Raw genomic sequence first — 26,271 nt, forward strand, 5'->3', positions numbered from 1 at the left:
CACCCACATCACCCAGAGAGAAGGCCTACAGAGCACACCCACATCACCCGGAGAGAAGGCCTACAGAGCACACCCACATCACCCGGAGAGGTGGCCTACAGAGTACACCCACATCACCCGGAGAGAAGGCCTACAGAGTACACCCACATCACCCGGAGAGAAGGCCTACAGAGTACACCCACATCACCCGGAGAGGTGGCCTACAGAGTACACCCACATCACCCGGAGAGAAGGCCTACAGAGTACACCCACATCACCCGGAGAGAAGGCCTACAGAGTACACCCACATCACCCGGAGAGGTGGCCTACAGAGTACACCCACATCACCCGGAGAGGTGGCCTACAGCCGGAGAGGTGGCCTACAGAGTACACCCACAGACTACACCCACATCACCCGGAGAGAAGGCCTACAGAGTACACCCACATCACGCGGAGAGGTGGCCTACAGAGTACACCCACTCACGCGGAGAGAAGGCCTACAGAGTACACCCACTCACATAGAGAGAAGGCCTACAGAGTACACCCACATCACCCGGAGAGAAGGCCTACAGAGTACACCCACATTACCCGGAGAGAAGGCCTACAGAGCACACCCACATCACCCGGAGAGGTGGCCTACAGAGTACACCCACATCACCCGGAGAGGTGGCCTACAGAGTACACCCACATCACTCGGAGAGAAGGCCTACAGAGTACACCCACAGACTACACCCACATCACCCGGAGAGGTGGCCTACAGAGTACACCCACATCACCCGGAGAGGTGGCCTACAGAGTACACCCACATCACCCGGAGAGGTGGCCTACAGAGTACACCCACATCACCCGGAGAGAAGGCCTACAGAGCACACCCACATCACCCGGAGAGAAGGCCTACAGAGTACACCCACAGACTACACCCACATCACCCGGAGAGAAGGCCTACAGAGCACACCCACATCACCCGGAGAGGTGGCCTACAGAGCACACATCTTGCACATACTCTTTAAATATTCTCCCTGTTGCCTTGGTAATGGTTGTATTAATATATCCAGTCATTGGCCAAATGAGGGGGCTACGTTGGTGAGAAATATGTTAGTCGGTGTGGAAGCACGGCGTGACCTCATTAGCCCTCTTGTTATGCATCGGTAATGTAGACCGTTCTGATTTCCCGACTGAATTACGATCATTCTATTGTGTTTTCTATCAGGTCTTCCTGTTTAGCGGCAAGGGTTCTCTACAAAGTGTTTTTGGAGCTAACCTTAAGAGGCGTCTTCAGTTGATCCTCAACCTTAAGAATGAAAACAAGGAAATTCATTCATGAGCATTGGGACTTGACCAGAAAAGCCCAATTTATATCAACTTAAAGGAATGGTGATTTTTGATATGTGTCTGACAGTTTTCTCCTCCAAGCTAAAGCGACGGCGTTAGGTCTGGGAGCTTAACGCGAGTCGTCCAGGTCTCTTTTAGGGTAATGTCACTCATCACATGAGTTCGTATATGTACAGTTGAAGTCGGAAGTTTACATACACCTTAGCCAAATACATTTAAACTCAGTTTTTCCACAATTCCTGACATTTAATCTTAATACAAATCCCTGTCTTAGGTCAGTTAGGATCACCACTTTATTTTAAGAATGTGGAATGTCAGAATAATAGTAGAGAATTATTTATTTCAGCTTTTGATTCTTTCATCACATTCCCAGTGGGTCAGAAGTTGACATACACTCAATTAGTATTTGGTAGCATTGCCTTTAAATGGTTTAACTTGGGTCAAACGTTTCAGGTAGCCTTCCACAAGCTTCCCACAATAAGTTGGGTGCATTTTGGCCCATTCCTCCTGATAGAGCTGGTGTAACTGAGTAATAGTGACTAATAACGCCTCTGTGTGCTGTTATAACTCTCTCCTCTACCAGGCTATAATGCCTTGGTGTGCTGTTATAGCCCTCTCCTCCTCTACCAGGCTATATTGCCTCGTGTGCTGTTCTATAGCTCTCTCCTCTACCAGGCTATAATGCCTCGGTGTGCTGTTCTATAGCTCTCCTCTACCAGGCTATAATGCCTCGGTGTGCTGTTCTATAGCTCTCTCCTCTACCAGGCTATAATGCCTTGGTGTGCTGTTCTATAGCTCTCTCCTCTACCAAGCTATAATGCCTCGGTGTGCTGTTCTATAGCTCTCTCCTCTACCGGGCTATAATGCCTTGGTGTGCTGTTATAACTCTCTCCTCCTCTACCAGGCTATAATGCCTCGTTGTGCTGTTGTAACTCTCTCCTCCTCTACCAGGCTATAATGCCTCGGTGTGCTGTTCTATAGCTCTCTCCTCTACCAGGCTATAATGCCTTGGTGTGCTGTTATAACTCTCTCCTCCTCTACCAGGCTATAATGCCTCGGTGTGCTGTTATAACCCTCTCCTCCTCTACCAGGCTATCATGGCCCAGCTGCCCCAGGAGCAGAAGGCTAAGATCGCTGAGCAGGTGGCCAGTTTCCAGGAAGAGAAGAGCAAGCTGGACGCTGAGGTGTCCAAGTGGGACGACTCCGGCAACGACATCATCGTCCTGGCCAAACAGATGTGTATGATCATGATGGAGATGACGGACTTCACCAGGTATGGAGGGGGAACGGGGCAGAAGGGGTGTGTGGAGGGAGCAGAGGGGTGGGTGTGTTGAGGGGAGACGAGGCAGAGGGGTGGGTGTGTTGAGGGGAGACGGGGCAGAGGGGTGGGTGGAGGGAGCAGAGGGGTGGGTGGCACACACTATATCAAATACAATCGTATGTTTATTCGTCAGATGCACAGGATACAGAATATGTAAACGGTACAGTGAAATGTTTACTTGCATAGTGGAGTCTTTCGCTAGCTAAACAATTAACCATAATCCCAACTCTAATGCCTTGTTCAAAACAACTAGGAACTCAAACATAAAATAAAGAAATCTGACAGGGAAAAATTGAATTCAACTCTGTTAAACTCAGGAACTCTCCCTTTCTAGAGCTAACGTTTGCTATACACAGATCATACACGTAACGTTAGCAAGCCAGTTAACGTTAGTTAGCTAGCTAACAGTGGGCTTTTAAATGTATAATATCTTAAAATGTAGCTAGACTCTTTAACTGTAAACGTGGATGAATGTTTCTCCCGCTCTGTCATGGTTGCCATGGTTGCCCTTAGTTTGAAGATGTAATCCGGAGACGGGCGTTTTATACAACAGCCTTCTTTCAGTGTTCTCTTTTTGGACTCTCCGGATTTGGCAATAATCTCTCTCTGCTTCCACCGGGCATTCCACTGCTTTCAAAACTGGGTCAACTTGTTCCTTGACAACGACACTGTTTCTTCCCCACCGTTGTCATCAGAAAACTACAATCTCTGGTTCAACAAATTTTTTAGAATTTTTTTTTTTTAACCTAAATCAGTGATTTGTCTGATTCATTATCAGTGTCGGAGAGAGTCAGCATGGTACAATCATCCTGCAGAAAAGTTGTCCATCACAACTTTGAGCTTTGTCGATAGCAGTTAACTGCAGTTGCGCAAGTTCTTCGTTATCTTTTTAAAAAAAAAAAAGCTGCGGTAGATGGTACTTAGCATATCGTGTTTTTTAAAGAAGCATGCTACATGGCAGACCAATCTGAACTCCTCTCTCGGAATGTCCAGCCCACTCCATTATCTCTGCCAATCATGGCTAACGGGAAAGGTGCCTTGTAGGAATGTCTAGCCCACTCCGTTATCTCTGCCAATCATGGCTAACGGGAAAGGTGCCTTGTAGGAATGTCTAGCCCACTCCGTTATCTCTGCCAATCATGGCTAACGGGAAAGGTGCCTTGTAGGAATGTCAAGCCCACTCCGTTATCTCTGCCAATCATGGCTAACGGGAAAGGTGCCTTGTAGGAATGTCAAGCCCACTCCGTTATCTCTGCCAATCATGGCTTACGGGAAAGGTGCCTTGTAGGAATGTCTAGCCCACTCCATTATCTCTGCCAATCATGGCTAACGGGAAAGGTGCCTTGTAGGAATGTCAAGCCCACTCCGTTATCTCTGCCAATCATGGCTAACGGGAAAGGTGCCTTGTAGGAATGTCTAGCCCACTCCATTATCTCTGCCAATCATGGCTGGCTAACGGGAAAGGTGCCTTGTAGGAATGTCTAGCCCACTCCGTTATCTCTGCCAATCATGGCTAACGGGAAAGGTGCCTTGTAGGAATGTCCAGCCCACTCCGTTATCTCTGCCAATCATGGCTTACGGGAAAGGTGCCTTGTAGGAATGTCCAGCCCACTCCGTTATCTCTGCCAATCATGGCTAACGGGAAAGGTGCCTTGTAGGAATGTCCAGCCCCACTCCGTTATCTCTGCCAATCATGGCTAACGGGAAAGTTGCCTTGTAGTAATGTCAAGCCCACTCCGTTATCTCTGCCAATCATGGCTAACGGGAAAGGTGCCTTGTAGGAATGTCCAGCCCACTCCGTTATCTCTGCCAATCATGGCTAACGGGAAAGGTGCCTTGTAGGAATGTCCAGCCCACTCCGTTATCTCTGCCAATCATGGCTAACGGGAAAGGTGCCTTGTAGGAATGTCTAGCCCACTCCGTTATCTCTGCCAATCATGGCTAACGGGAAAGGTGCCTTGTAGGAATGTCTAGCCCACTCCATTATCTCTGCCAATCATGGCTAACGGGAAAGGTGCCTTGTAGGTTTCCGTGGCTAAAAACCTACTGAGCTCGTTATTTCAACAATTGTATTCGTATTTACAGATGTTATACAAGTTTGTTATTTAGGCACGTGGAAGTTCACATTTTCCCACAAGGTAGTTCTGCCCCCAAAGAAGTATTTTTATAAAAAGTAAAATGTTGAAATGGCTCTGCTGTGAAGTAGTGACGGGCGACATAAGCCTAGTTCCCTGAAACGGGTCGCATTAGTAAGATCTCTGTCTGGACTGGGGAGGCCAGCAGCTGTCCTCTAGTAAATGTGACATACAGACAAGATCGTAGGCTCTATGGCACATCACTTGAGTGCCCTGGCTGGCCATCTGCTCAGTAAAACGTGTGTGTCGGGAGGGGTGTGTGTGTGTGTGGTCTTTTGCCTGCAAGTATAGAGGTGTGTGTGTGTGTGTGGGTCGTCCTCTTTGTATTTTAAAGTGAATCCGTCAGGAGACATTGTGCCTGGAGATAATGACAGAGCAAATCTCTCTGCCTGCCTGTCTCTCAAATGCCAACTTTTTAAAGGAGTTTCTCCAGTCAGATCTAACACTGCAGTCACCCTGTAAGCACCAGTCTTGAAGACAGAGTTTACTCCACAAGCCAAGGCATCGTCCTTAGCTAAACAGCATAAACACCGAACATGAAGTTGCGTGAGACACCGAAAGGAGTATAAATCCACTTAGACTGCCTTCCTCTGCCCAAGCCCAGCCTTCCTCCGTCCAAGCCCAGCCTTCCTCCGTCCAAGCCCAGCCTTCCTCCGTCCAAGCCCAGCCTTCCTCCGTCCAAGCCCAGCCTTCCTCCGTCCAAGCCCAGCCTTCCTCTGTCCAAGCCCAGCCTTCCTCTGTCCAAGCCCAGCCTTCCTCTGTCCAAGCCCAGCCTTCCTCTGCCCAAGCCCAGCCTTAGACCCATCCAGCCTTTCCTTCCCCAGTTAGTGTCAGACCTCCACTCTCTTTCTCCAACCAGCCTTACAACCCATCCAGCCTTCCCTTCCCCAGTTAGTGTCAGACCTCTACTCTCTTCCTCCAACCAGCCTTACAAACCATCCAGCCTTCCCTTCCCCCAGTTAGTCAGACCTCCACTCTCTTCAGGTCAGGCTGATGAGCCAGCCTTTGATCAGATGCTTAGCATCGTCCAGCTTCAAACCTGCCACTTCTGATCCGCGTCCCCCTGAAGGACCCTAACGGCAGGCAGCGGTTCCCCTCCCAGACCTATTGTTTTTCATGCTAATGTCATGCTAATACATGCAAATGAAGCTGCCGCTCTCACGTCTCCTACCCTGCCACGCTAGCCCTGTCGTGAAAAAAAACAACATGCATATGTAGTTATTTAAAACACAACATGTATCTGTTCTGATGTAAAGAAGTGGCATTAAAGGGTCTTCTTGAAGATGGGAGATTACATTTCAACTATTAGGGTCTTGGCGCTGTCTCGTTCTAGTCTTTACAGTGGAAAGGCCCAATGGATTTAATTTCAACAAAAACGCACCAATAATGTTTTGTAGATATCTAAACAGGAGAATGATTTGATTTCGCTGAGGAATTCTAGTCAGAATTAATCTACACCTCATAAATATGTAAATATTTCTCAGTCTAGGAAAGTGGTTGGGTGTTATGGCTCCTACACCCATGTCACCATGGTAACCTGCAGCAGCAGGGGGTGGCAGAAAGAAGGAAGGTCAGCCAAGAACTAACTCAGTCCACACCCAATTGATTGGTCCTTAACCTTGTGTCCGGGCAGGCAAGCACCAGCAAGGTTAGATCAGTGAGGAGGAAATTGACTTGGGCTTTTCCGCCCACCTGTCTGTCATACTGTCTCTCTCTACACCACCTGGTTGGTATTTGACTTACTTACTGCCTGGTGGTGCCACCCACTCTGCTCTCTACACCACCTGATATTTGACTGACTTACTGCCTGGTGGTGCCACCCACTCTGCTCTCTACACCACCTGATATTTGACTGACTTACTGCCTGGTGGTGCCACACACTCTGCTCTCTACACCACCTGGTATTTGACTGACTTACTGCCTGGTGCTGCCACCCACTCTGCTCTCTACACCACCTGGTATTTGACTGACTTACTGCCTGGTGGTGCCACCCACTCTGCTCTCTACACCACCTGGTATTTGACTGACTTACTGCCTGGTGGTGCCACCCACTCTGCTCTCTACACCGCCTGGTGTTTGACTGACTTACTGCCTGGTGGTGCCACCCACTCTGCTCTCTACACCACCTGGTATTTGACTGACTTACTGCCTGGTGGTGCCACCCACTCTGCTCTCTACACCACCTGGTATTTGACCCACTTACTGCCTGGTGGTGCCACCCACTCTGCTCTCTACACCGCCTGGTGTTTGACTGACTAGCCCAGTGTCTGAATATGGTGGTAGAGGTGACGACTAGCCCAGTGTCTGAATATGGTGGTAGAGGTGACGACTGGCCCAGTGTCTGAATATGGTGGTAGAGGTGACGACTGGCCCAGTGTCTGAATAACAACATGCATATGTAGTTAGGTGAACACTGGCCCAGTTCTGATGGTGGTAGAGGTGGCACTGGCCCAGTGTCTTATGGTGGAAGAGGGAGATGGCCCAGTGTCTGAACTATGGTTAGAGGTCTGGCCCAGTGTCTGAATATGGTCTTTAGAGTGGAAAGGCCCAGTGTCTGAATATGGTTAGATTTCAACAAAAGCCCAGTGTCTGAATATGGTTTAGAGATATCTAAACAGCCCAGTGTCTGAATTTGGTAGAGGTGAATTCTAGCCCAGTGTCTGAATATGGTGGTAGAGGTACAGCCCAGTGTCTGAATATGGTGGTAGAGGTGACGACTAGCCCAGTGTCTGAATATGGTGGTAGAGGTGACGACTAGCCCAGTGTCTGAATATGGTGGTAGAGGTGACGACTGGCCCAGTGTCTGAATATGGTGGTAGAGGTGACGACTGGCCCAGTGTCTGAATATGGTGGTAGAGGTGACGACACCCAGTGTCTGAATATGGTGGTAGAGGTGAGACTGGCCCAGTGTCTGAAATGAAGGAAGGTCAGCCCAGTGTCTGAATATGGTCCACACCCAATTGATTGGCCCAGTGTCTGAACCTATGGTGGTAGAGGCAAGCACCAGCCCAGTGTCTAGATATGGTGAGGAGGAAATTGACTTGGGCTTTTAGCCCAGTGTCTGAATATGGTGGTAGAGGTGACGACTAGCCCAGTGTCTGAATATGGTGGTAGATTTGACTAGCCCAGTGTCTGAATATGGTGGTAGAGGTGACGACCAGCCCAGTGTCTGAATATGGTGGTAGAGGTGACCAGTGTCTGAATATGGTGGTAGAGGTGACTTACTAGCCCAGTGTCTGAATATGGTGGTAGAGGTGACGACTAGCCCAGTGTCTGAATATGGTGGTAGATTGACGACTGGCCCAGTGTCTGAATATGGTGGTAGAGGTGACACCACCTGGCCCAGTGTCTGAATATGGTGGTGGTGCCACTAGCCCAGTGTCTGAATATGGTGGTATTTGACTGCCCAGTGTCTGAATATGGTGGTGGTGCCAGCCCAGTGTCTGAATATGGTGGTAGACCACCTGGTAGCCCAGTGTCTGAATATGGTGGTAGAGGTGCCAGCCCAGTGTCTGAATATGGTGGTAGAGGTGACACCGCCCAGTGTCTGAATATGGTGGTAGAGGTGACTGACTGGCCCAGTGTCTGAATATGGTGGTAGAGGTGACGACTGGCCCAGTGTCTGAATATGGTGGTAGAGGTGACGACTGGCCCAGTGTCTGAATATGGTGGTAGAGGTGACGACTAGCCCAGTGTCTGAATATGGTGGTAGAGGTGACGACTAGCCCAGTGTCTGAATATGGTGGTAGAGGTGACGACTAGCCCAGTGTCTGAATATGGTGGTAGAGGTGACGACTAGCCCAGTGTCTGAATATGGTGGTAGAGGTGACGACTAGCCCAGTGTCTGAATATGGTGGTAGAGGTGACGACTAGCCCAGTGTCTGAATATGGTGGTAGAGGTGACGACTAGCCCAGTGTACCAGGGTGACACGTGGTGAAGCTGGCTAAAACTTCCTCTTATTTATTCACTGTTTTTATATTAGCCAATGAAAAACAACATTTAGATTCTGTTAGGATGGGGGGACGTCTGATAACCTCTCCTGGCATATTATGACCTCCCCCCACCACTATGTTTAGTATCTCTGTTGTGAAATGAGACTAGCACAAACAGAGTTGGAGCGTAGGCCAGCCTTAAATTTGACTGTAGATCCCAACCACATTGGTAGCACGTCTGCAATGAAACGAGGCTAAGCTCAGCACTAGCAGTGTTGAGTTGGGATTGACATTATCATCCCGATGCCTCCAGCCCCTCTAGTCTCTCAGGGCTCTCCTGTCCCTTGTGTGTCCCCGGTCAAGAGGGAGGGAGGGAAGGAGAGAGAGTGTCCCCAATCAAGAGGGAGGGAGGGAAGGAGAGAGAGTGTCCCCAATCAAGAGGGAGGGAGGGAAGGAGAGAGAGTGTCCCCAGTCAAGAGGGAGGGAGGGAAGGAGAGAGAGTGTCCCCAGTCAAGAGGGAGGGAGGGAAGGAGAGAGAGTGTCCCCAGTCAAGAGGGAGGGAGGGGGGAAGGGAGAGAGGAAGGGGGAAGGAGAGAGAGTGTCCCCAGTCAAGAGGAGGAGGGAGGGGGAAGGGAGAGTGTTCCCAGTCAAGAGGGAGGAAGGGGGAAGGAGAGTGTCCCCAGTCAAGAGGGAGGGAGGGAAGGAGAGAGTGTCCCCAGTCAAGAGGGAGGGAGGGAGGGAAGAGAGAGTGTCCCCAGTCAAGAGGGAGGGAAGGAGAGAGTGTCCCCAGTCAAGAGGGAGGGATAGAGAGAGAGAGTGTCCACCAGCCCAGTCTGTAGCGTGATGCTTGGCTACATCCCACTGCCAGGGCCTTGTTTCACTCCCTTTATATCCCTCACCCCATTCCTCCGTTCACATCACACAGGTAGGGAGGAGAGGGAGGGATAGAGAGAGCAGCGGAAGGGAGACGGACAAAACGCATGGAAGGGAGTGGTAGAGGGATAGAGAGAGCAGGGGAAGGGAGTGGTAGAGGGATAGAGAGAGCAGGGGAAGGGAGTGGTAAGAGGGATAGAGAGAGCAGAGGAAGGGAGTGGTAGAGGGATAGAGAGAGCAGAGGAAGGGAGTGGTAGAGGGATAGAGAGAGCAGAGGAAGGGAGTGGTAAGAGGGATAGAGAGAGCAGAGGAAGGGAGTGGTAGAGGGATAGAGAGAGCAGAGGAAGGGAGTGGTAGAGGGATAGAGAGAGCAGAGGAAGGGAGTGGTAGAGGGATAGAGAGAGCAGAGGAAGGGAGTGGTAGAGGGATAGAGAGAGCAGAGGAAGGGAGTGGTAAGAGGGATAGAGAGAGCAGAGGAAGGGAGTGGTAAGAGGGATAGGAGAGCAGAGGAAGGGAGTGGTAGAGGGATAGAGAGAGCAGGGAAGGGAGTGGTAGAGGGATAGAGAGAGCAGAGGAAGGGAGTGGTAGAGGGATAGAGAGAGCAGAGGAAGGGAGTGGTAAGAGGGATAGAGAGAGCAGGGGAAGGGAGTGGTAGAGGGATAGAGAGAGCAGAGGAAGGGAGTGGTAGAGGGATAGAGAGAGCAGAGGAAGGGAGTGGTAGAGGGATAGAGAGAGCAGGGGAAGGGAGTGGTAGAGGGATAGAGAGAGCAGAGGAAGGGAGTGGTAGAGGGATAGAGAGAGATTATGGGACCGCAAAGAGGAAGTGGGAGAGACGGAACAAAATTCCATCTGTTGTGGGAGAGTTGGACGGGAAGGTTTGTAGCCTGGAGAGAGCGAGAGAGCAGCTTTGAATCCAGGTTGTGACTGGAGTCCCTGGCAGAGAGAGGACTGTGGAGCAGGCTGGGGCGCGGGGGCTGGCTGGCTGGCTGGCTGGGTTGACCTGTGTGTTTTTTGTTGGGGTGAATGTTGCGGCAGCCTGTGTGTGTTAGGGGGTTGGTAGTGGGTTATGTCTAGGCCAGGGCTATTAGCTGAACAGGACTGGCACTGCCCCCTATCTCACCCTGTCTGTCCCTCCATCTCTCTATCCACCCTTCTCTCCGTCCCGCCCTCTTTCCATCAGACAGCAGAAGGGAGAAATGGGTGTTGTTGTTCACTGACCATCTGGATTGGCTCAGCCTGGTCACATGTCACGTCGGCATCATGGAACCACATAAGTCCCTCCCTCACGTCTCACTCAGCCTTTTAGTCATGCCAGGTTAGGTCCGCAGCTAAAGGTCATCAGTAAACAGGCCAAAGGTGAGGGATGAATTTAAATCCGGCTTTAAAACCTCTTCCATGTTTAGTGGACCTGCGTGGTTCTAGTACCGGTTCTGACTGACATCTTTGCTTATAAATGGAAATGAATTGAATATGGTATCCCTGACTCGCACGAACACCGGAGTATGTCTCTTGTGCCTTTGTGAACCAGGATGTTGACATCTGACACCACTTGAAGCTGGGATGTCCCTCCTACCATTTCATTCGCTCTTCTGACTGTCAATCAAGTCCTGGCCGAACCCTACATCACAACCACAAACAACACAAATGTGCCTGTAATCCTTAGATTAAACGCAGCAGGAGAGATTGGTTTCGTCACTGTAGCACATTCGGAGATCTATTTGTAGCCAATCTAAAATAATTAATAGATTTTTTTTTTTTTAACACACAAAAAGACACTTTCTGTTTGTCATAGACGGACATTATTAATGAGATGAAAGGTGTGTTCCAGAGTTCAGAGGTCAAGGAGCCTTAGAGCTCTGAGACGTTCACACCGATTGAGGCAGAGAGAATATTTGCACATGTTCTCTTATTTATTTATTTTATTTTACCTTTATTTAACTAGGCCAAGTCAGTTAAGAACAAATTCTTATTTTCAAGGGGCAGAACGACAGATTTGTACCTTGTCAGCTCAGGGGGTTTGAACTTGCAACTTGCAACCTTCCAGTTACTAGACCAACGCTCTAACCACTAGGCTACCCTGCCGCCCCAGGGTAGCCTAGACCAATGCTCTAACCACTAGGCTACCCTGCCACCTAACACTGACTATGTATTTTATCATTCTAGGGAAGTCTTATAGTGAGTTATTTCAGGCCTTCATAGTTTAGACGATTCATAGTTTAGACGAATAAGAAATGCATCATATTAAATGTTTATCACAATTCTACTTTGAGCTTGTGTCCTCAAAGTGACTACACCTCAGACATTTAGAACCGTTTTTACTAGAAAGGTGAGATTTGTACCTTTCTCTTGGAGTATGCAGCAGTACTAGTTGATTGCCCTTTCATGATAAATAATTACTTTGGAGGGATTACGTGGGTTAAGCCTGAACAGGATAAAGGTGTGGGAGCAATTTAAATCCTAATTAGTAGTGTACTGCCCTTTTGGGTCCTATTTCCTATATAGTGTACTACTAGACCAGAGCCCTTTTGGGTACTATTTCCTATATAGTGCACGATATAGGGCAACTGGTTCCTTTGGGGATTTGAACAGAGATTAGGGTGTTTTCTATTGGTCTGTGTAGACGGGGGTGGAGTGACTGGTGCTGTGGTGGCTTCTTAGGGTGAAGGTATAAAACACATGACCTCTAATGATCAAATCACTGTCACTGGGGGGACTGTGTGTGTGTACCATAACGCTCCCCCCATATACAATACCATCTGTCGTAGAGAAAAACTCTATCCTTCAGAGACGACACGATGAGAGGCTGTTGAATATTGGATGGATGGAATGTATCAGAGCTGTGTGTTTGTGGATCATTCGTTCCCAGGAGCAAAGGTCTGTTGAAGAGGTGTGTATGTCAGTGGAGGCTCCTCAGAGGAGGAAGGGGAGGACCATCCTCATAAAAATAGTGAAACATTAGTTATCCTTTTTTAGATAAAATAATACTAAATATATTAATGTCACCAAATAATTAGTAAAAACTGTTTTGTAATAAAGGTCAACAGTTACCTCCACAGCACTCTGTAGGTGTAGCCGGAGGACAGCTAGCTTCTGTCCTCCTCTGGGTACAATAACATCAATACAAAAACCGAGGAGGCGCATGGTTCTCACCCCCTTATTTAATCTTTATTTAACCAGGCAAGGCAGTTAGGAACATTCTTATTTTCAATGACGGCCGAGGAACGGTGGGTTAACTGCCTCGTTCAGGGGCAGAACGACAGATTTTTACCTTGTCAGCTCGGGGGATTCGATCTTGCAACCTTCCAGTTAACTAGTCCAACACTCTAACCACCTGATTACATTGCACTCCACGAGGAGACTGCCTGTTACGCGAATGCATTAAGCCAAGGTAAGTTGCTAGCTACCATTAAACGTATCTTATAAAAATCAATTAATCATAATCACTAGTTATAACTACACATGGTTGATATTACTAGTTTATCTAGCGTGTCCTGCGTTGCATATAATCGATGCTGTGCGCATTCGCGAAAAAGGACTGTCGTTGCTCCAACCTGTACCTAACTATAAACATCAATGCTTTTCTTAAAATCAATACACAAGTATATATTTTTAAACCTGCATATTTAGCTAAAAGAAATCCAGGTTAGCAGGCAATATTAACCAGGTGAAATGTCACTTCTCTTGCGTTCATTGCACGCAGAGTCAGGGTATATGCAGCAGTTTGGGCCGCCTGGCTCATTGCGAACTAATTTGCCAGAATTGTACGTAATTATGACATAACATTGAATGTTGTGCAATGTAACAGGAATATTTAGACTGATGGATGCCACCCATTAGATAAAATACGGAACGGTTCCCTATTTCACTGAAAGAATAAAGATGATGATAGTTTCTGGATTCGGCCATATTAATGACCTAAGGCTAGTTTCCGGATTCGGCCATATTAATGACCTAAGGCTAGTTTCCGGATTCGGCCATATTAATGACCTAAGGCTAGTTTCCGGATTCGGCCATATTAATGACCTAAGGCTAGTTTCCGGATTCGGCCATATTAATGACCTAAGGCTAGTTTCCGGATTCGGCCATATTAATGACCTAAGGCTAGTTTCCGGATTCGGCCATATTAATGACCTAAGGCTCGTTTCCGGATTCGGCCATATTAATGACCTAAGGCTCGTTTCCGGATTCGGCCATATTAATGACCTAAGGCTCGTTTCCGGATTCGGCCATATTAATGACCTAAGGCTAGTTTCCGGATTCGGCCATATTAATGACCTAAGGCTAGTTTCCGGATTCGGCCATATTAATGACCTAAGGCTCGTATTTCTGTGTGTTATAATTAAGTCTATGATTTGATAGAGCAGTCTGACTGAGCGGTGGTAGGCACCATTAGGCTCGTAAGCATTCATACAAGCAGCACTTTCTTGCGTTTGCCAGCAGCTGTTTATGACTTCAAGCCGATCAACTCCTGAGATTAGGCCGATGTGAAATGGCTGGCTAGTTAGCGGGGTGCGCGCTAATAGCGTTTCAAACATCACTCGCTCTGAGTCTTGGAGTGGTTGTTCCCCTTGCTCTGCATGGGTAACGCTGCTTAGAGGGTGGCTGTTGTCGATGTGTTCCTGGTTCGAGCCCAGGTAGGAGTGAGGAGAGGGACGGAAGCTATACTGTTACACTGGCAATACTAAAGTGCCTATAAGAACATCCAATATTCAAAGGTTAATAAAATACAAATGGTATAGAGGGAAATAGTCCTATAATTCCTATAATAACTACAACCTAAAACTTCTTATCTGGGAATATTGAAGACTCATGTTAAAAGGAACCACCAGCTTTCATATGTTCTCATGTTCTGAGCAAGGAACTGAAACATTAGCTTTCTTACATGGCACATATTGCACTTTTACTTTCTTCTCCAACACGTTGTTTTTGCATTATTTAAACCAAATTGAACATGTTTCATTATTTATTTGAGGCTAAATTGATTTTATTGATGTATTATATGAAGTTAAAATAAGTGTTCATTCAGTATTGTTGTAATTGTCATTATTACAAAAAAAACTTTTTTAAATTGTCCGATTTTAATCGGTATCGGCTTTTTTTGGTCCTTCAATAATCGGTATCGGCGTTGGAAAAATCATAATCGGTCGACCTGTAATTCATTCTACTGATTCTGTTGAAAAATGTTTATTAACCGGAAGCCATTGGAACAAAACGGTGATAATCCTTCTGGAATTTGTCCAATAATAGAAACTCTGATTTTGAAACTATTAGGGTAAAGATTACACTAGATTAGCTAGATACAGGCAAATGCAGTGTGTATAGGCGGGATCGAATGTGTCCCCTTGATTACTTTAAGCATCAGCTATCTGTGCTGCTTACCGATCGCTGCAGCTGTACGCAGCCCAGCTGTAAATAGCCCATCTGTAAATAGCCCATCCAATCTACCTCATCCCCATATTGTTTTATTTCCTTTTTTGCTATTTTGCACACCACTATTTCCAGTATTTCTACTTGCACATCATCATCTGCACATCTATCACTCCAGTGTTAATCTGCTAAATTGTAATTACTTCGCTACTGTGGCCTATTTATTGCCTTTACCACCTCACGTCATTTGCACACACTGTGTATAGACTTTTCTATTGTGTTATTGACTATGTTTGTTTGTGTAACTCTGTTGTTTTTGTCGCACTGCTTTGCTTTATCTTGGCCAGGTCGCAGTTGTAAATGAGAACTTGTTCGCAACTAGTCTACCTGGTTAAATAAAGGTGAAATAAAATAAAAATTAAAATACTAACATTTCTCTCGACCTGTGTGCACCTACGTGGTAAACTTTCAATCATAGTCTAGTTTGTAGCAACCTCATGATTGGTATAGGGACCATTAGAATATCATGTAGTAACCTCATGATGGGTATAGGGACCATTAGAATATCATGTAGTAACCTCATGATGGGTATAGGGACCATTAGAATATCATGTAGTAACCTCATGATGGGTATAGGGACCATTTAGAATATCATGTAGTAGCCTAAACCTGTCACTGTTATATTGTTACTGGGTGAATGACAGTAACCTAAACCTGTCACTGTTACATTGAACTGGGTGAATGACAGTAACCTAAACCTGTCACTGTTACATTGAACTGGGTGGATATGAATGACAGTAACCTAAACCTGTCACTGTTACATTGAACTGGGTGAATGACAGTAACCTAAACCTGTCACTGTTACATTGAACTGGGTGAATATGAATGACAGTAACCTAAACCTGTCACTGTTACATTGAACTGGGTGAATGACAGTAACCTAAACCTGTCACTGTTACATTGAACTGGGTGAATATGAATGACAGTAACCTAAACCTGTCACTGTTACATTGAACTGGGTGAATGACAGTAACCTAAACCTGTCACTGTTACATTGAACTGGGTGAATGACAGTATCCTAAACCTGTCACTGTTACATTGAACTGGGTGAATATGAATGACAGTAACCTAAACATGTCACTGTTACATTGAACTGGGTGAATGACAGTAACCTAAACCTATCACTGTTACATTGAACTGGGTGAATATGAATGAGAGTAACCTAAACCTGTCACTGTTACATTGAACTGGGTGAATATGAATGACAGTAACCTAAACCTGTCACTGTTACATTAAACTGGGTGAATATGAATGACAGTAACCTAAACCCATCACTGTTACATTGAACTGGGTGAATATGAATGACAGTAACCTAAACCTGTCACTGTTACATTGCACTGGGTGAATGACAGTAACCTAAACCTGTCACTGTTACATTGAACTGGGTGAATATGAATGACAGTAACCTAAACCTGTCACTGTTACATTGAACTGGGTGAATGACAGTAACCTAAACCTGTCACTGTTACATTGCACTGGGTGAATGACAGTAACCTAAACCTGTCACTGTTACATTGAACTGGGTGAATATGAATGACAGTAACCTAAACCTGTCACTGTTACATTGAACTGGGTGAATGACAGTAACCTAAACCTGTCACTGTTACATTGAACTGGGTGAATGACAGTAACCTAAACCTGTCACTGTTCCATTGAACTGGGTGAATATGAATGACAGTAACCTAAACCTGTCACTGTTACATTGAACTGGGTGAATATGAATGACAGTAACCTAAACCCATCACTGTTACATTGAACTGGGTGAATATGAATGACAGTAACCTAAACCTGTCACTGTTACATTGCACTGGGTGAATGACAGTAACCTAAACCTGTCACTGTTACATTGAACTGGGTGAATATGAATGACAGTAACCTAAACCTGTCACTGTTACATTGAACTGGGTGAATATGAATGACAGTAACCTAAACCTGTCACTGTTACATTGAACTGGGTGAATATGAATGACAGTAACCTAAACCCATCACTGTTACATTGAACTGGGTGAATATGAATGACAGTAACCTAAACCTGTCACTGTTACATTGCACTGGGTGAATGACAGTAACCTAAACCTGTCACTGTTACATTGAACTGGGTGAATATGAATGACAGTAACCTAAACCCATCACTGTTACATTGAACTGGGTGAATGACAGTAACCTAAACCTGTCACTGTTACATTGAACTGGGTGAATGACAGTAACCTACACCTGTCACTGTTACATTGAACTGGGTGAATGACAGTAACCTAAACCTGTCACTGTTACATTGAACTGGGTGAATATGAATGACAGTAACCTAAACCCATCACTGTTACATTGAACTGGGTGAATGGAAAATGAATGACAGTAGCCTAAACCTGTCACTGTTACATTGAACTGGGTGAATATGAATGACAGTAACCTAAACCTGTCAATGTTACATTGAACTGGGTGAATATGAATGACAGTAACCTAAACCCATCACTGTTACATTGAGCTGGGTGAATGACAGTATCCTAAACCCATCACTGTTACATTGAACTGGGTGAATGACAGTAACCTAAACCTGTCACTGTTACATTGAACTGGGTGAATATGAATGACAGTCACATACTGTAACAGGAATACGGCCATGCTCATTAAAAATCGAATCACCCTCTATCTTAAACGGCACGAGCGCCACTGGTGTGTATGAACAGCAGACTGATGTGTGTGTCCGTCCTGTGTTCCCAGGGGTAAAGGTCCATTGGAGAGGTGTGTGTGTGTGTGTGAACAGCAGACTGATGTGTGTGTGTCCTGTGTTCCCAGGGGTAAAGGTCCATTGGAGAGGTGTGTGTGTGTGTGTGAACAGCAGACTGATGTGTGTGTGTGTCCTGTGTTCCCAGGGGTAAAGGTCCATTGGGGAGGTGTGTGTGTGTGAACAGCAGACTGATTGTGTGTGTGTGTGTGAACAGCAGACTGATGTGTGTGTGTGTGTCCGTCCTGTGTTTCCAGGGGTAAAGGTCCATTGGAGAGGTGTGTGTGTGTGAACAGCAGACTGATGTGCGTGTCCGTCCTGTGTTCCCAGGGGTAAAGGTCCGTTGAAGAATACCTCTGATGTCATCAGTGCTGCTAAGAAGATTGCTGAGGCTGGATCCAGGATGGATAAACTGGGCCGCACCATCGCAGACCAGGTAGATTACACACTGTTCCATGTCTCTCCATCGAGCACTCTCTCAATCTCTTTCTATCCTCCTGTCTTGCTTCTCTTCCCCATGTCTTCTGTATCCCCTCTCCACCATCCCCCTCTCCACCACCCCATGTCTCCACCATCCCCCTCTCCACCACCCCATGTCTCCACCATCCCCCTCTCCACCACCCCATGTCTCCTCTATCCCCCTCTCCACCACCCCATGTCTCCTCCATCCCCCTCTCCACCACCCCATGTCTCCTCTATCCCCCTCTCCACCACCCCATGTCTCCTCCATCCCCCTCTCCACCACCCCATGTCTCCTCTATCCCCCTCTCCACCACCCCATGTCTCCTCCATCCACCCCATGTCTCCTCCATCCCCTCTCCACCACCCCATGTCTCCACCACCCCATGTCTCCTCCATCCCCCTCTCCACCACCCCATGTCTCCTCCATCCCCCCCTCTCCACCACCCCATGTCTCCTCCATCCCCCTCCTCCACCACCCCATGTCTCCTCCATCCCCCTCTCCACCACCCCATGTCTCCTCCATCCCCCTCTCCACCACCCCATGTCTCCTCTATCCCCCTCTCCACCACCCCATGTCTCCTCCATCCCCCTCTCCACCACCCCATGTCTCCTCCATCCCCCTCTCCACCACCCCATGTCTCCACCACCCCATGTCTCCACCACCCCATGTCTCCACCACCCCATGTCTCCTCCATCCCCCTCTCCACCACCCCATGTCTCCTCCATCCCCCTCTCCACCACCCCATGTTTCCTCCACCACCCCCCCCATCTCCACCACCCCATGTTTCCTCCATCCCCCTCTCCACCACCCCATGTTTCCTCCATCCCCTCTCCACCACCCCATGTCTCCTCCATCCCCCTCTCCACCACCCCATGTCTCCTCCATCCCCCCTCTCCACCACCCCATGTCTCCTCCATCCCCCTCTCCACCACCCCATGTCTCCTCCATCCCCTCTCCACCACCCCATGTCTCCACCACCCCATGTCTCCTCCATCCCCCTCTCCACCACCCATGTCTCCTCCATCCCCCTCTCCACCACCCCATGTCTCCTCCATCCCCCTCTCCACCACCCCATGTCTCCTCCATCCCCCTCTCCACCACCCCATGTCTCCTCCATCCCCCTCTCCACCACCCCATGCCTCCTCCATCCCCCCTTCTCTATCCCCTCTTCTCTGTCCCCTTCTCCTCCGTCCCCCTCTCCTCCGTCCCCTCTCCTCCGTCCCCCTCTCCTCCGTCCCCCTCTTCTCCGTCCCCCTCTTCTCCGTCCCCCTCTTCTCCGTCCCCCTCTTCTCTATCCCAGACCGTATATAACACACAGGGTTTAACATTTTTCCAGTATCTTTCCGAATGTTCCATCTCGAGAATAAATCACTTTTTCCCACCAAAAACACGAAGTGTCATTCTAAAGCATGTCTAGATTTGATTAGAGCTTTGATCTCCGTGGAAACTTAAACCAGATGAGCCCTGCAAATACATTTCGAGGTTCAAGCCCAAAGTGATTGTTCCGTTATCCGATATGATAGGCTACTGCATTTTACACATGTCAGGGAAACCACAAAGGGCTGTAGATATCTGCTCTCCTGGGTAAATACATTGAACAAGCTACAGTCATCTTTTTTTTGTGTGTGTGTGGACTGTGTTATAATGTGCTGGGATAATAGTGCACCTCGTTCAAACCATGACGCTGGGAGAGAGAACATGCGGCGGCCTAAGTTAAAATTATAGGCTGGCAAGATGTAAATGATGTAGATGTAAACGTTTTAATATAATAGGGCCTGTTTCACATTTTTATAATTAGTAGTGTGGCATTCCGTTTTGATATATCACCTAATGTTGTGTGGTGTGGGTATTACTACCTTTCTCTCTCTCTCTCTCTCTCTCTCTCTAGTATCCCAGTGTTGCTTCATCTCTTCCTGGCTTTCAACAGTTAGTTGAAATGCGTTTTCCTTCTCATCTTCATCACTGTAAGGACATGCATAAATAATACTATAGGACTGTAGAGTAAGAGAGACTCTGCTTTCACTTCTTCTTCAACCAGATATAATTGTTATGGGTCTGAATAAACGATTGCTTTGGATCAGGCCAGGAGGCTGAGAGGGTGGGGGGCCCTGTTGCCTGGGCAACACAGGGACACTATGCCCAGGCTTTTTGTGCTGTGAAAATGCAACACGGGAGGTCAGCAGTTACTGGTTTCTAAGCCCTTTATCAATTGGCTTGGAGATGGGAGCCTCCTACAGTGGGAGAGATGCCTAGATTTCACTGGACAGCTACCCCCCTTTAATCTGGACAGCTACCCCCCTTAATCTGGACAGCCCGAGTCAAATGTTGTTCCTCCACAAGATCGTAGAGCGGCGCAGAAGAAACAAGCCTCAAGACGCTGTGCTATTGGCTGCTGCTCTGCAAGAACATCGATCATCTGCGGACACAGGCAACGTCAGAGGCAGTTACGACGGCATCAAAAAGCAAGCCTAGCCGGTGAAGAAGCACAGGGACAGTGACTCCACAAGCTCCTCTGTTTGTGCTGGCAGGATAGTACTGTCCCTTAGGACATTAGGAATGCCAGTGTTGTCACCCTGGACAACAACAACAACAACAAACAAACAAGAGAGACGGGAGTGATTGTAACTACTGTGGCATCGTCCTACTCGGCATCACTGGTCAACTTTGCACTGAATATACACCAGATCCTAAGAGAGAGAACTTTACCCGAGAGTCAGTCAGGGTTCAGCGCAGAAACACCCACCACAGACATGATCTTCTCTCCTGAGACAATTGCAGAGGACCTAGTGGGAGTGGCCTCTTTAAGATGGTCCAATGGGATAGGATGTGCCCCGCCCCTCCAAAAAAACCTCCTCTGTACTTCTTCAGTCCTTCCACACCAACATGCAATGAACCAACCAGTTTGACGTGTCCACATCGGACTCCTTTGGCGTTAACCTCTTGCCTCTACTTGGGACGCTTGCGTCCCAACTAGAGCTCTGGAAATGCAAATGCGCTACGCTAAATGCTAATAGTATTAGTTAAAACTCAAAAGTTCATTAAAATACACATGCAGGGTATCAAATTAAAGCTACACTCGTTGTGAATCCAGGCAACAAGTCCGATTTTTAAAATGCTTTTCGGCGACAGCATGAGAAGCTATTATCTGATAGCATGCACCAATACACTACAAAAGAAAAGCACAGCAGGGGACGTAAACAAAATAATTAGCATTTCGGCGTTACACAAACCGCACAATAAAATAGAAAACAGTCATTACCTTTCACCATCTTCTTTGTTGGCACTCCTAGATGTCCCATAAACACTATTGGGTCTTTATTTCGATTAAATCGGGCCATATAAAGCCAAGATATCGTTATATGTAGACTGTGTGATAAACGAAAAAACCAGCGATTTCACAACGTAACGTCATTTTTTAAAATTCAAAAAGTAGACGATAAACTTTCACAAAACACTTCGAAATACGTTTGTAATGCTACTTTAGGTATTAGTAAACGTTAATAAGCGATAAAAATCATCCGTAGGCGATGTAAATATCATTAGCTTGGAAAAAATTTCAGGAGAGAGCTCTTCCGGAATGATCTGGGCGGAGACCGGAGGTAAGCGGTGCCCCTGTTTCGGTTCAACCAAGAATCAAAGATGATTCAATTCACAAGACTCTAGACAACATGGGGATGCTGTGGGAGTTGAATGCTCGGTCTTATCTAATTCGGCTCACTGTTAACAATTGCTGGAAGTGGCGCAAGGATATTTATTTCCATTTTCTGTGATCAGGTTTTCCTGCGCTTTCCGATGTAACGCACGTTATGTAATAGCCACAGTCGTGATTTAACCAGTTTTAAAAATGTCCGAGGGTTTCCTATCCACACATTCTAACCATATGAACGTACTATATTCCTGGCATGAGTAGCAGGGCGCTGAAATGTTGCGTGATTTTTAACAAAATGTTCAAAAAAGTAGAGGGTCGACTGAAGAGGTTAAGAAAGGTTGTGTGCTGGCACCAAACTTGTTGGGGATGTTATTTTTCCCTCCTCTTCCGGAAAAGCCTTTGGGACGTCTACAAGAATGGACGGGGAAACTAGTCGATCTTGCTCACTTAAAAGCTAAAAACAAAGATGCAACTGCCCCTCATCTGGTATATGTTACACGCAGACAACGCAGTCATAGCGACCCCCATTTGCCAAGAGCTACAAACCCTCATGGACCCCTAACATGCTAGGACTTCAGTTTGAAGAAAACCAGAACCAATGGCATTGAACAAGTCCCCTTCCATTTCCATTTAACAACTAAACACTGAAAGATGACAGCAACTTCACTTAACCTTCACCAGCAACCTGTCCACTTGACGCCGAGCTCAGCAGCCGTATCTGAAAATCAACCTCTAAGCTTAGATCCAGTCCAGTGGTCACTCTCCTTTTTCTGAGTAAAAATCACAATCACAGTCAAACAAAACAAGCCCGTGTTGCATTCTTTAATACATTATCACGACATAGTGGCTCTATGCCTGGTCTAATTATCACGACATAGTGGCTCTATGCCTGGTCTAATTATCACAACATAGTGGCTCTATGCCTGGTCTAATTATCACGACATAGTGGCTCTATGCCTGGTCTAATTATCACGACATAGTGGCTCTATGCCTGGTCTAATTATCACGACATAGTGGCTCTATGCCTGGTCTAATTATCACGACATAGTGGCTCTATGCCTGGTCTAATTATCACGACATAGTGGCTCTATGCCTGGTCTAATTATCACGACATAGTGGCTCTATGCCTGGTCTAATTATCACGACATAGTGGCTCTATGCCTGGTCTAATTATCACGACATAGTGGCTCTATGCCTGGTCTAATTATCACGACATAGTGGCTCTATGCCTGGTCTAATTATCACGACATAGTGGCTCTATGCCTGGTCTAATTATCACGACATAGTGGCTCTATGCCTGGTCTAATTATCACGACATAGTGGCTCTATGCCTGGTCTAATTATCACGACATAGTGGCTCTATGCCTGGTCTAATTATCACGACATAGTGGCTCTATGCCTGGTCTAATTATCACGACATAGTGGCTCTATGCCTGTTCTAATTATCACAGCATAGTGGCTATATGCCTGGTCTAATTATCACAGCATAGTGGCTCTATGCCTGGTCTAATTATCACAACATAGTGGCTCTATGCCTGGTCTAATTATCACGACATAGTGGCTCTATGCCTGGTCTAATTATCGCGACATAGTGGCTCTATGCCTGGTTTAATTATCACGACATAGTGGCTCTATGCCTGGTCCAATTATCACAGCATAGTGGCTCTATGCCTGGTCTAATTATCACAGCATAGTGGCTCTATGCCTGGTCTAATTATCACAGCATAGTGGCTATATGCCTGGTCTAATTATCACGACATAGTGGCTATATGCCTGGTCTAATTATCACGACATAGTGGCTATATGCCTGGTCTAATTATCACGACATAGTGGCTATATGCCTGGTCTAATTATCACGACATAGTGGCTATATGCCTGGTCTAATTATCACGACATAGTGGCTATATGCCTGGTCTAATTATCACAGCATAGTGGCTATATGCCTGGTCTAATTATCACAGCATAGTGGCTATATGCCTGGTCTAATTATCACGACATAGTGGCTATATGCCTGGTCTAATTATCACGACATAGTGGCTATATGCCTGGTCTAATTATCACAACATAGTGGCTATATGCCTGGTCTAATTATCACGACATAGTGGCTATATGCCTGGTCTAATTATCACGACATAGTGGCTATATGCCTGGTCTAATTATCACGACATAGTGGCTATATGCCTGGTCTAATTATCACGACATAGTGGCTATATGCCTGGTCTAATTATCACGACATAGTGGCTCTATGCCTGGTCTAATTATCACGACATAGTGGCTATATGCCTGGTCTAATTATCACGACATAGTGGCTATATGCCTGGTCTAATTATCACGACATAGTGGCTATATGCCTGGTCTAATTATCACGACATAGTGGCTATATGCCTGGTCTAATTATCACGACATAGTGGCTATATGCCTGGTCTAATTATCACGACATAGTGGCTATATGCCTGGTCTAATTATCACGACATAGTGGCTATATGCCTGGTCTAATTATCACAGCATAGTGGCTATATGCCTGGTCTAATTATCACAGCATAGTGGCTATATGCCTGGTCTAATTATCACGACATAGTGGCTATATGCCTGGTCTAATTATCACGACATAGTGGCTATATGCCTGGTCTAATTATCACGACATAGTGGCTATATGCCTGGTCTAATTATCACGACATAGTGGCTATATGCCTGGTCTAATTATCACAGCATAGTGGCTATATGCCTGGTCTAATTATCACGACATAGTGGCTATATGCCTGGTCTAATTATCACGACATAGTGGCTATATGCCTGGTCTAATTATCACGACATAGTGGCTATATGCCTGGTCTAATTATCACGACATAGTGGCTATATGCCTGGTCTAATTATCACAACATAGTGGCTATATGCCTGGTCTAATTATCACAGCATAGTGGCTATATGCCTGGTCTAATTATCACGACATAGTGGCTATATGCCTGGTCTAATTATCACGACATAGTGGCTCTATGCCTGGTCTAATTATCACGACATAGTGGCTATATGCCTGGCCTGACAATATTGTTCTCAGAACATATTATATTTAAAAACTCCAACTTTGATAAATATCAATCAGTTGTATCACTTGCGAGGCAAAACTGAGCTTATATTGAAAATTATTTTCAATTTTTATTTGCCTGGGCTGATGGTAGGTCTACCTGCATCGAATGGTCTCTACAGAGGGAGGGAGAGAGAGCAGAGCAGCAGAGGGTCCTGCCTCCCACGGTCCCTGCTCTCCTTTCTCCCGTGAGACTGGGGTGTATTCATTCCCGCCAAGCTGTTGTAAAACGGTTCATTTAGCATTTCTTACCCTCCTGAGTGGGCCCAGGAGTTTATCGGGCACATAGACGTTCACTAGACTCATGAGGTAGAAAGTCTGGTTATTTAATTCAATGTATAGTTTTCTTTATTCATATCTTTGTTCATATTTCCTGGGTTATGTCGGAGCTCTGTGTGTTTTGTGACGTCTGTCATTCCGGTTGTGCGTAATAGGAGATTGCGGGCCTCCGTGCGCATAGAAACAGGCTACTACGTGTCAATATATTGAATAAGATAACATTGTTCCATTTTATGAATGGTGATGAAATATAATTAATACAAATGTGACAATGGAAGGGGGGGGTAAATGGCCTTTTACATTGTAGAACCAGTTTTATTGGTTGTAATTGCCAATTGGATGGTCCGGGGTGAGTGGCAAGTGCTTCTGTAGCTGTTTGATTATGTACCGATTCCATTTGGTTTCTCAAGGGGAGGCTGTGCTGTCTTGTCCTCCACCTGTGTCTGTTCAGATGGGGCAGGGCCTGATACAGAGGCTATTTATTTTGGGGGAGGGGCTATTGCCTGTGTATATTTGATGAATCTACTTGTATATTTTTTACATGATCTGACAGCGGCACGTTCAACCATTGGATCACCAAGACCTGTGTAGCCTAGTGGTTAGAGTGTAGGGTCCGCAGGGTAGCCTAGTGGTTAGAGTGTAGGGTCCGCAGGGTAGCCTAGTGGTTAGAGTGTAGGGTCCGCAGGGTAGCCTAGTGGTTAGAGTGTAGGGTCCGCAGGGTAGCCTAGTGGTTAGAGTGTAGGGTCCGCAGGGTAGCCTAGTGGTTAGAGTGTAGGGTCCGCAGGGTAGCCTAGTGGTTAGAGTGTAGGGTCCGCAGGGTAGCCTAGTGGTTAGAGTGTAGGGTCCGCAGGGTAGCCTAGTGGTTAGAGTGTAGGGTCCGCAGGGTAGCCTAGTGGTTAGAGTGTAGGGTCCGCAGGGTAGCCTAGTGGTTAGAGTGTAGGGTCCGCAGGGTAGCCTAGTGGTTAGAGTGTAGGGTCCGCAGGGTAGCCTAGTGGTTAGAGTGTAGGGTCCGCAGGGTAGCCTAGTGGTTAGAGCGTTGTGGACTAGTAACCGAAAGGTTGCAAGTTCAAACCCCC

At 46.7% G+C, this 26,271-nt stretch overlaps 1 protein-coding gene across 3 annotated transcripts in view; it reads left to right on the top strand.

Moving 5' to 3' along the window:
• The window catches only part of LOC115117497 (catenin alpha-1-like), a 237,558-nt gene that overhangs the window by 185,532 nt on the left and 25,755 nt on the right, over positions 1-26,271 (top strand). For all 3 annotated transcript variants that reach the window (XM_065018283.1, XM_065018284.1, XM_065018282.1), the window contains exons 16-17: positions 2,403-2,584; positions 18,053-18,158. In XM_065018283.1, coding sequence (XP_064874355.1) covers positions 2,403-2,584; positions 18,053-18,158 — 288 coding nt within the window. The remainder of the gene's footprint in view (positions 1-2,402; positions 2,585-18,052; positions 18,159-26,271) is intronic.

Source organism: Oncorhynchus nerka, linkage group LG5 (assembly GCF_034236695.1).
Source record: "Oncorhynchus nerka isolate Pitt River linkage group LG5, Oner_Uvic_2.0, whole genome shotgun sequence".
NCBI lineage: Eukaryota > Metazoa > Chordata > Actinopteri > Salmoniformes > Salmonidae > Oncorhynchus > Oncorhynchus nerka.